This window comes from Nothobranchius furzeri, chromosome 4, assembly GCF_043380555.1.
Source record: "Nothobranchius furzeri strain GRZ-AD chromosome 4, NfurGRZ-RIMD1, whole genome shotgun sequence".
Classification (NCBI taxonomy): domain Eukaryota; kingdom Metazoa; phylum Chordata; class Actinopteri; order Cyprinodontiformes; family Nothobranchiidae; genus Nothobranchius; species Nothobranchius furzeri.
In genome coordinates, this window is record NC_091744.1 from 52,443,975 (window position 1) to 52,455,823 (window position 11,849).

At 45.3% G+C, this 11,849-nt stretch overlaps 1 protein-coding gene across 1 annotated transcript; it reads left to right on the forward strand.

The window, feature by feature from the left end:
- The first annotated feature begins 332 nt into the window (after positions 1-332).
- Positions 333-11,531, forward strand: cav1 (caveolin 1). Its single transcript, XM_015963821.3, has 3 exons — positions 333-554; positions 1,338-1,505; positions 11,125-11,531. The coding sequence occupies exons 1-3, from the start codon at positions 522-524 to the stop codon at positions 11,464-11,466; spliced, it is 543 nt and encodes a 180-aa protein (XP_015819307.1). The 5' UTR covers positions 333-521; the 3' UTR covers positions 11,467-11,531.
- The last annotated feature ends 318 nt before the right edge of the window (positions 11,532-11,849 follow it).

The window sequence follows — 11,849 nt, forward strand, 5'->3', positions numbered from 1 at the left end:
GAGACCTCTTCACATTTCTGTGGACCGCAGTCTAAATGCAAACGTTAGCAAATAACTTTGTTTAAAACCATCTAAATCCTGGATAGCTTTGGTTTTTATTGTGAATTTGTATTTTTTACAATATGATCGGTGTATGATTTTACAAACGATCCATAGGTGTTCTCCATCTGGCTCTTTCTCCCTGCGAGCTGCAGGTATCCACACCTTGTCATTCCCTATTAACGCCCACATTTCACCCAACAAATAAGCCATGCTATCCTCTGCCTTGATCCCCAAACGCAGTTGCTCTGTGCCAATTTATTTCAGAAGCCCTTCAGTCCGTGTGAGAGTCTCCTCCAGCGCGGACACGCTGCAGCGCTTGTGAATACAGGAGTCCCCTGAAAAGCGGGTTTCCCTTCGGGCATGCTGGAGGCAGGTCCCTGACAGAAAGCGCGGAGCTGGGAGTGTGCCTCCACGCCTCCCACTCGGTTTCCTCTCCTGTCGCATCTGGTTGAACGAGGATTCCTCCAGTCGCGGACAGAATGACAGGAGAACTGAAGGACGAAACAGAAGAGGTACAGTATGACTCTCAGCTGTAGTTTGTCTCAGAGTTTTGAGCTTTGATATTTTTTCATTAAGGAGGTAATACATCTCTGTAGGATTTATTGGACCCACGAGGGGGAATTTCATGTTTCTATCCCTCACACCTGGAGCTTGTCGCCTCTCCAGGACTTTGGAGTTTTCTTTAAGAACGTTTGCGTGATGCGAACACTCTTAAGACCAGTCTATTTGTCAGCAAGAACCCCTTTTTATTTATATTACCCATAACGTTGGCGAAAGTGAACGAAAACACATATATTTGCGTAAAAAACGAGAAAGTGGCAGATTGACGCACTTTTACGCATTCGGGTTTAATGTAGTAAACACGGAAAACCTGCATGTTTTGGCACCATTTATTAATAATCACGTGTCGCACAGGTCCTATCGAGAGGAGAGGACTCGTTGCAGTTTATGACATGAATTAATTTAAAGATATTTGGTTTAATAGATTTTTGGGGATGCGTACTTTTACGCATTCACCAAAAGAGAGGTTTCCGTGCGCCCAGGTGCATTCCAGCCCGCTGTGAGGTGGGTCAGGATGTGGAGCAGCAGCCTGCGTGGTGAGGACCCCTTGCGGCTGAACGCAGGGGTGTGGTGCTTCACTTTGCGTTCATTTAAACCCATCCCAGTTTGTGTGGCTGGCTGCTCCAGTCCTTCGTTCCCTCTCAGCGCGCTGCGCACCCTTCTTCCTCCTCCTCACGCTTCTCTTTTTCTGTCTTTCTTTCCCTCCTCCTCCTCCTCTACGTGAATCCTTACAGGAGTTTCCGCATTCACCCTTCATCAGAAAACAAGGAAACATTTACAAACCGAACAACAAAGACATGGACAACGACAGTATGAACGAAAAGGCCATGGAGGATGTCCACACCAAGGAGATAGACCTGGTCAACCGGGACCCCAAGCACATAAACGACAACGTCGTCAAGGTGAGTCAGAGCTTTAAGTTTGACGTTTGAACTAAAAGGTGCAGCTGGAGTGATGCTTTATTGTATAACTGCTGCAAACGAAGTGTTGAGAGAAAATCAAGGTGATAGTTTTACGTTTGTCTAAGAACGTTGCCAAACTTCTGGCAGCTGTTGAAGTGCGCGTCTCGGAGACGCGCTCCGGCTGCGCGCTGATCTCCAGCCCCTCCGTGTCTTTCCCCTATTAGGAAGAAGCTTTGCAAACGCGGTGAAGTTGAAAGAAGTTATCATAATCAGCTCTGAAACGTGACAATCCCGCTCTAAAGAGGAAACATCACGAATTTCCTGTTGTTGCTGCTGCGCGCGTTGATTCCCACAGTCGCTGTTTGCCTTTTTGTGATGAAAGCAAATTCTTTCCGTAAGGGAGAAGGCTGCTCGCACAAAGGCTGGAAGTGTGTTTAGTTTGAGGAGGTGAGGAGAGGAGAGGGAGCAGCGAGGCACCTGCTTGAGTCTACCCTTGTGAAAACATTGAAACACCCTGCTAATCTGATGGGATCCCTCACCACTCCCTCCTCCTACATTTTCTCCCATTCTACTCCCCCCTCCTCCCTGCATGCCAGCACCTGAGCCAAGGGAGCAGAGATGCTTCTTTATTAGCATCTGACAGTTTTTGGAGAGGGAACTGACTGAGGATTTTCTTGGGATGAAAAATTGGCTGAGATGCTGCAGTTCAAAGTAAAAGGAACCAACTATGATTAAAGTCCACTTGAAGATCTCGCTGCTTTCACGGTAATCTTTTTAAGAGACGTTCCAAAAACACATAAAAGGATGCATGTTACCCACGTGACCTTCTAGAAGCTGCTGTTGGATAAAAAGGGGAAAACTGCTCTCCAGCGTCTCTGCTCCTGTCTGCACTCATGCTGTCTCTCCCTCCTCCCCAGCTCTCCAATGTGAAAGTGAGTCAGACTCTCCCTCCAGTCCCCCCCCCACACACACACACGCATGCACGCACACTCACACTCACACACTCACACTCGCACACACACACACACACACACACACACACACACACACTCACACAACCACCACCCACACCCACACACACACACACACACTCACACTCGCACACACACACACACTCACATTCGCACACACACACACACACACACACACACACTTGCACACTCACACACACACTCACACTTGCACACACACACACACACACATTCAAGACAGGAGGCGAAACAATCTGATATCACATGACGATAACAGGAAAAATGACAAAACGTTCTCTAGTTTCGTCATGGTGGGGGGGGGGGGGGGGTCCTGCCTTTTTAGCGTTACAAAAGTATTTTCAGAGGTGAGTCAGGACCGGGGTGCTCCAGTGTTTTATTTCATTGTTGTCATGGCTGCAGTTTGGCTGCTAAAGTTAAAACAGATGTTGGCATCTGGTCTGCAACTGTTGCTGATGGTGCCAGCAAGAGAGGTTCCTGAAGGTCTCAGGGTAAGGTTCTAGATGACTCTCAGTGGGTTGCATGGCCTAGCGTTAACACTCTGAGACGGTCGTGGCAACTTTCATCAAAGACAGATTTGTGGCAGATCAGATAAAACGCAGAATCTGGAAGTCAGCATAACACAAGTGTGCATTTTAACCTGCTTGTCTCTTTAAAAATACATTCATGCAAACAACATTTCAATAAAATCTTTAAAGTTCTTTTCATCCTAAATTAGAAGATCTGTAACATTTCATAATAATAATAATAACAATATTAATGGTCCAGAACAATTGTGTAACATGAGAAGGACCCAGTGTGGAGTCATGCTCTGAACCATGAAAACGCTCTAGTGATTAGAATCATTTTAAAATGACACGTTAGCTCTGAGGTCATCGTGACCTCACTGTTAGCTCGTGAGTTTAGCCAGATTCCCCCAAACTGAGGCTGTTCACACAGCTACCTACAGTAAGTGAGACAACAGTTGTTCATAACTTTTCCACAGAAACACACATCTAAGGATCTGAACTATCATTGTAAGAAGCTCCGCCTCCGACATCCCCAGTGTGTACCTGTGCTGTAGCCACCAGGGCTCTCCAAGGGTGAGTGGAACAGAGCTGAGGAGCTTCTGTCTGCCTCGTCCCAGATTCCAGCTCCGAAACGCGGCTTCACAGAGAGCTGCGGCAGCTCTGAGGTCCTGTGAGGTCATGAATCAGCTCGGCTAAATAGAGGAGTGTGTTCAGTGTGCTGCGGTGGAAACGCACAAGTGGGGAATCCCTTCCACCACACACACACACACACACACACACACACACACACACACACACACACACACACACACACACACACACACACACACACACACACACACACACACACACACACAGTATCTGAGCCTTCCTTCAGCAGCAGCTGGCCTCAATCACCTCTGGCCACATCAAACACTTCTATGACTCGCTCAGACTGCAGAACAGAGAGGGTGTTTTCCTCCTGTGGAGACACTCGGTCTTTTTATAGCTGTGTGTGTGTGTGTGTGTGTGTGTGTGTGTGTGTGTGTGTGTGTGTGTGTGTGTGTGTGTGTGTGTGTGTGTGTGTGTGTGTATGTGTGTGTGTGTGTGTGTGTGTGTGTCCCTCACGATCCCGTGAGTAGAGAAAACTTTTCAGAAGGAGCAGGACCAGAGTCGAGAAGGTTGGTGAGTCATTTACATCTCAGTGAGAGACCAGCTAATGTCTCAGAGGGAAAGTTCACAAGTTCTGAAGTTTATTTCTGTAGAAAAGTTGTGAACAAGAATAACCTGATGTCGCTGATCAGAGCTCAGGGTGTGAATAAGGACCAGAACACAAAACCTTTGACTGCAGCTGAGAACAACCCATCAGAACCAACATCTAGTGAACAGCACAGCTCAACCATCAAATGTTCAAAGCATTTTATGTTAATGTGTGACTTACAAGTGATAATGAAGCAGCAGGTAGCCCTTGAAGCTAACAACGAACACTAATCGGTCAATCCTAGGTGGCAGTGATGCAGCACAGTGAGTCATAGAGGGAAGGGAACAAGGAGAGGACAGTAGAGGGGGGGGGGTGCAGGGGGCGCGGGGAGGGTGCTGGTTTAGAAGATGCTCTCTGAAGAGCAGGGTCTTCAGGACGTTCTTGAAAGTCGACAAGGACGGCCCTGTCCGGGTAGCGCTTGGTAGGTCATTCCACATCTGTGTGTTGAACAGTAGCTGCTTAGGGCGTTCGAATAAGTGAAACAAGTCTGTCTGAGTCAAAACTCGAACGTAGGAAGAACAGAAACGAGTACAAACCTGATTGTGTTGAATGTGTTTGAGCAGACTTGTGTTTCATGGTTACACTAGTGACATTTTAACAAACACTGGACTTGTGTCGTCGTCCTCTGACTCTGACGGCTGAAGGGCCAGCACACCCGGCCCCTTCACGGACCCACGTTGTCTAGTCGAGTGTAGCGGCCTGAAGACAGAGCTCTGGAAATAGCTCTCAGCCTTATTTACCCAACAATACAACTGCCATGCCAACCGGTCACATGCTGACCATTGGACCCCTTTGTTTCACATCAAACTGGACTTTTGAATCAGCTCCACTCAGAACCAGGCTGGTTCGGATGGATCTACTTTCTCTGGTTTTCTTTGATCCAGAAACTTGTTTTCTGAGCTGAAACGTTTAACTTTGTAACTCACAAACGAGACGGTTCCTCTCAAGAGGCTCATCCTTCTAAAAGATAAGGAAATAAATTATTAAATAAAAACGCTGCATCTGATGAAACATATGCGCTGGTTTTGCCCTAACGGTGTGACCCTGAAGGTTAAAAAGCTAAAGCGTCTCCACCCCCTCTCTGCGGCGGTGTGTGTACCTCTCTGAAGAAGGCCTCTCATTTAGGCTCAATCAGAGTTGTGGAAACTGGCTCAGAGTTGGTCCACTTTAGGATTTGTAGCGGTGGAAAAACTAAATGGATGACGGAGCGGTTTTGTGGCTGCGCTGCTGAGAGGGAGGCTCTATGCTGCTGCTGGTCTAAAACACATTCAGAGGCACTGAAACCCGAGGAGCTGATAGTTCTCAGACGTGTTTATGTTAGAACTCCAGGAAATGACACAAAGTTTGTTTTAATTATTTGCCCTTTGATGGAACACCAGTCCATAATTAAAAAGAAGGTGATAAAAATATTTCCTGAAATTTCGATACATTTCTGTATATTTTAGGGGAAACAAAGTTTTGCTTTTTTGCTTTTTTTTTTAGATACAGATTGTAATTTTTATTGTATGTGAGCACCTTGTGTCTGTATTTCAGCTTCCTGTCATCAGCACCATGCAGCGGTTTGATTTCCTGCCTCTGAGTCCGTGTCTGTGGGCAGGACACTGAATCCATTAAAGCAACACTGAATAAGTTTCCCACTTCTCCCACTAACAACATGCTAACATGCACCAACTGATGCTAAATAAGCCACAAAGTAAAAAGACCCACACTGTTGGACAAAAATATTATTACATACAAGTCCAGTAGCAACAAAGCCAGGTCACCATCAGTCTGTGATTGTGTAGCCTTCTTTTGTTCCCTCAAACGAGCGTAGGCCGCGCCGACGTTCACTCTGGCTTCATCTCTTTGCTTCGCCTCTAAAGACATTACTCTCTTATTTTTCCTTCCATGCTCTGCCATGATGCCAACAAATAAGGCTAAATTCTTCTTCCGGTGCATTTATTGATGACCAGCGAACTGAAAAAGCTGCTAGCCTAAGCAGGTAGAGACCTACTACTAGTGTTCCTACCTGAAACACTAAACTCTTAAGTACTTTTTTCTTGTTTAATACACAGCATTACATCCTGAACAGCCCGTGTTCAGAGAAATGGGGATTGCCCACCTTCAGGACAGCCAGTCTTACTTCAAACATCAGCGATCTCTGAATTTTTGCAGTGATCCATTAAACATTATTTTATAAACCTTTACATTTCTGGTTATTTCACATCAGACGGTAGAAATATTTAGCTTTCTGCTAGACCTGACCCTGGATGCTCTAGACTTTCTACACTTTGCAGCTGCTGGCCATCTTTACATATTTAAATAAACCGAATGCCAAGTAAATATTCATGTAATGCTAAGCTGCTGTGTTGGTTTATATTCTAAATTTTGAGCATTTTTCTACATAAATTTTCTAAACACTCCGACATTCCTGTGATACTTTAAAGTGGTTTAGATACTTCTTGAGATTTTGTGAAGTGCTATGAGTTTTTCTTTGAACTGCAGCTTTTTTGTTTAAGACAAATGGTCTTTGTTTGGGGCTGCGCAGTGATGCAGTGGCCAGCGCTGTTGCAGCGAGATGGTCATGAGTTACAATCCCAACATGGGCTCTTTCTGCAAGGAGTTTCCATGTTTTCCCTGGTCGTGCAGGTTCTGTCCGGGTACCCTGAGCACTCAGTACTGTCAGGTTGTTTGGTCTCGCCAGATTGTCCTGAGTGTGGGCACGCATGGGTGTTTGTCCTACGATGGACTGGCTACCTGTCCAGGGTGTACCCTGCCTGTTTACCTGGAGACTGCTGGAGGTAGGCGTGAGCCCCCGTGACCCTGCATAAACAAGCGGGTGTAGAAAATGAATGGATGGTCTTTGTTTGGCTTTAACTAAACTCAGCAGGTTTTGTGCTGCTCTGTCTGTCAGAGCCAATTAATGAATTATACACATGATAACACAGTTTGACAGACAGGACGCTGGATTTTAGCTCCAGCAGTGTGGACATGTTAGCTGGGAACTTGCCGAATGAAAAATGATCTCAGGTCTTTACTCAGATGTTTAGATCATTTATTCTAATTTCTGAAAAATATTGTTTTTGTCCTCTGTCCTTGTTTCAGTTTTCTGATCTCAGATCAGCACACGGTTTACCTGCATGCTGAATTAGAAAACATCAAGCAAAGTGAAAGCAGCTGATTCTGTTTCCGTTGGTTCTAGATGTCTGATCTAAAAATAACGTGTAAACAACCTCTTGCTTTACCTTCATGTTACATCATCATGAAGGTGGAACCAGGCCAGTTCACCATCAGTGTGACACTGGTTTTTATTTTGGTGACTTATTGATATTATGGTCTGCAATAGACCAGCTGCTCTGTTTGCCACGGTACAATAATAGACCCCGACTCTGAGGTCAGAACCCCGTGGTGAGAGAAAGGCAAAGGAAGCTCAGCCTCAGGGAGCCTCCTGGTAAAGAGCTGAGATAAGTGTTGACAGAGTGAAGAATCATGTCCTGCCGGTTTTTCCTCCATGGCAGGTGGAAGGAGGAACCGGCTTCCATGTCAAATAAGTGAGAATGTGTTATCTTTGCTGCCTCCAGAAGCACAAACACCCGAGCTGACCTACAGAAAACAGATCCGATTTCAGAGATGTGTGTGTGTGTGTGTGTGTGTGTGTGTGTGTGTGTGTGTGTGTGTGTGTGTGTGTGTGTGTGTGTGTGTGTGTGTGTGTGTGTGTGTGTGTGTGTGTGTGTGTGTGTACCAGTTGCAGCTCTGAGAGACATAAATCCAGTCAGGGATCCCACCCTGTGAATCAACATAGACAAGCAGATGGTTTATGAGAGTGTAACATCAGACTCATGGCTTCTCTTCATATACGCACTTTTGTGACATTTTTGACAGTTCTAGGGGCGGGGCCACAGAGGCATTGTCCCCTGCTGAAATCTGATTGGCCCCCTGTATTGCCTCTGTCCTGTCACTCATCTGTACTCATCTGTAGCTCAATGGTCAGACATGTAGTTGGGTGCAATCCCAAGTTTATACACTAGTGGCGCTAATGAGCCAAATAGGAATTTCCAGCTTGGAAAGGTCTGTGAGGATGTGGCTGCTTAATGGCTCCATACTGCTCCTGTCCGTCTAGATTTCTAGAGTAGGAAAGAGCCTGATATTAGCTCTGTATGTACCATTCTGCATTGATTCACAGGCTACAACTAAATGCTAGAATAACATGCAGGTACATCTTAGGTGTGTTCTATCTGCGTCGTGGTTCTAATTCCATGCTGTCGTTCTATTTTTAAAACACAGAAACAGTTTCGTTGCCTGTTCTCCCGCTATGTTTCGTCTGTGGCTGCAGACTTCCTCAGGCTGACGCTGATGGTGGTGTCACTTCCTTCTCTTCCACACCCTCGGCTGCCCTCTCTCCCCTCTCCAACGATGCAGTCCCATGCACGATCCAATGTGTTAACATGGGCAATAAACAAAGGAAAACAACAAACAACAACAGAAAGAAAAAAACGACCAAAGCAAAGAACCAGAAACCCAGAAAGACAAGAACCAGAACCAGTGATAACCCTACCATACATCAGAGGCATAACAGAAAAAATAAGAGCAACAATGAAAAAACACAACATGAACACACCAACAAAACCATACACAACAGTTAGAAACAGACTAGTACACCCAAAAGATAAAATACCAACTGGACTTAAATGTGGAGTCGTTTACGAAATCCCATGCAAACTCTGCAATAAAACATACATAGGAGAAACCGGACGCCAACTCAACACACGAACAATAGAACACAGAAAGGAGTGCGAGAAAGAGGCAAGTAGTAAACACACAAGAGCAGCAAAACAAGAAGCAGAAAGTACAATAAAAAAATCAGCCGTAACAGATCATTGCTCAAGAGAAAACCATATAATGGACTGGGACAACACAAGGATCATAACCACTGAACAACAAAAATACAAAAGATGGATCAAGGAAGCAATCGAGATAAGGAGACGTGGATGTGGGACCATGAACAGGGACGATGGAGTTTACACGTTGGACCGCGCATGGGATTGCATCATCGGAGAGGGGAGAGCGGGCAGTAGAGGGCAACAACATCCTCTGCTGCCCGCAGATAAACGGAGAAGGAAGTGACGCGCCACCATCAGCGTCAGCCTGAAGAAGCCGGCAGCCGCAAACGAAACGTAGCGAGAAAACAGGTAACAAAACTGTTTCTGTGTTTTAAAATTAGAACGACAGCATGGATGCAGGTACATGATTATCCTCAGTATTAGACCATTAATGCTAACCAAGTAGTAGCAGCCAGCACACATTAAGTTTAAATACAAATAAAAGCAGCAGAGGTTGTAAAAACACCAAAACAAATTCATGAATTTAGTTGGTTTTGCCTCGGAATCAAAGTAGTTATACTAAGAAGGCTAACATTTGACTCTGACATAACTTTGCTGGTTATGTTGAGCAATGACATCACTGCAGTGTGATTGGCTAGCCTCAATAGTCCATGGCTGCAAAGTAAATGTTGGTTCAGGACAGAAATCACAATCTTATTTATAGATTATATGTCTATTATTGTTGGGTTAGGACTGCATAACTAGTTTTTGACACTCAACTGTGACTTGATGTTTCCAAGTCGGTTTAATCCAACAGAAATTACATGACCAATAAACCTGTTCAACCTGACTTTGTTGGAGACCCAACTGCGTATGCTGGAGTATCACACAGGCCGCGTACACATGTACACATAGCCTGGTTTTAGAGAAACTCAACAATCCCCCCCACCCATTTAGTCCACACCGCTTCACTTTCAGCAAAAAATGTGTTGTGATGCACATTTATAGGCATGTCTAGCCTGTAGGTGGCAGTACTTCCCCAAATCTTTGGCATCTTTGACAAAATACATTCTTTGAACATGGGTCTAATCTCAATACTCACATTGCGCCTTGAGGTCTTCTGTGAAGTGTGCACTTGGAGGAAGTTTGCAGTAAGGCTTTGAGTGCGTGGTACACAAGTGTGCAAATAATTGTCAAACTGGGACGGGGAGCATTGTGTCATCAACCACAAGGCATGGGATGCTGGATGCTGTGATACTTTTGTAACAAACCCTTTATTAAATATTTTCAAATGAACAATCGAAAAATTCATTTGAATACATTTACATTCATTGCTGCTTTTTCTAAAACATTCAGAGCATCAATCGTCCTAAAATGAACTACTTTCGTTTGAATATACATATTTTCAGAAAAGACACTTGAGCCTTTTCTCCTGCAGCAATGGATTGTGGGTAATACCCTTCACCTAAGTCCATCAATGCGGATTTGGGATGTAAAAGGGGCATAATCACATTCCACACTTGAGAATTGGGACACCCTATGCACTCACACCCCTGGCCGGGATTGTGCAATTGAAGGGCGCAAATGTGAAAGTGCGAGTATTGGGATTGGGCCATGGAATGACTAAGTGGCAGACAATAGCCATCCTCAACATTGTCCTTTGCCTGTAGCCGTCTACAAAGAGCAGAAATGGAGTTTGTGAAAACGAACTTGTGAGTGTAAAAATGGGTCAGACATTTGACGTCAGAGCATTTTTGAAGCGACTTTGCAAAGCCTAAAACCCTGGTTATTTAAGGCCACAGGCAAATGCTGACAAGGGAGAACTAGCCAAGCTCCACTTTGATCTGAGTTTTCGAAATAGTCTTTTCTTGGTATCTTTACCTCCATTTCCATGTAGGTGACAGGCCGAACTGTAGAAAAATAACTGTTTTGTGGGAAACCTGGCTATGTGTGTCCATGGTAACAGTTTCCCCTAAGGCCTTTTAAAGTCTGCAAAGAGTATGAAAGTTGTGTAGAGTTTCCTCGACTTCAGTCAGCAGTACCATTGCACCAACCATCTAATGGCATCTCTTCCTTCCTCAGGTGGACTTTGAGGATATCATTGCAGAGCCCGCAGGAACCTACAGCTTTGACGGAGTATGGAAAGCCAGCTTCACCACCTTCACTGTCACTAAGTACTGGTGCTACCGGCTGCTGACGACGTTGGTCGGCATCCCACTGGCGCTGATCTGGGGAATCTTCTTTGCCATCCTGTCCTTTGTGCACATCTGGGCTGTGGTGCCATGCGTCAAGAGCTACATGATCGAGACCCACTGCATCAGCCGTGTCTACTCCATCTGCGTGCACACCTTCTGCGACCCGCTGTTCGAGGCCATGGGCAAGATCTTCAGCAACATCCGAATCCAATCAACAAAGGGAGTGTAGAATCCCAGAACAGGAGTAAGAAGAGGATTTAAAGGAATATAGTCTAGGAGGAAGGACGGGGGGGGGGGGGGGGGGGGGCAGGAGCCAAACAAACAGAGAAAAGAGGGGGAGAAAAGAAACAGACCTCAGGATAACAAGAGCATGAGGGATGGAGGGGTGGGGTCACGTGACACCTGAACCTGCCTTCCTGTGTTTTCTCTCCCCTAACACCATAACCAAATGGGTGGGCACAGAAATATCAAAGGGCTTCTTCCTCTGGGGTATTGTTTTAGTATTTTTCGTTTTCATTCTTTTTTTTTTATCTTCACTGTCAAACGAGCAGCCAAACTTTATATCTCGTTAGTTTTGCAGACTCTTTACATTTGTTTCTGAACAGGCTACGG

Bases quoted from the DNA above. Each gene is read 5' to 3' on its own strand.
- cav1 (XM_015963821.3), top strand. From the start codon at position 522: ATGACAGGAGAACTGAAGGACGAAACAGAAGAG. The intron at 555-1,337 runs GTACAGTATGAC...GAATCCTTACAG, and splicing joins TGAAGGACGAAACAGAAGAG to GAGTTTCCGCATTCACCCTT. The intron at 1,506-11,124 runs GTGAGTCAGAGC...TTCCTTCCTCAG, and splicing joins TAAACGACAACGTCGTCAAG to GTGGACTTTGAGGATATCAT.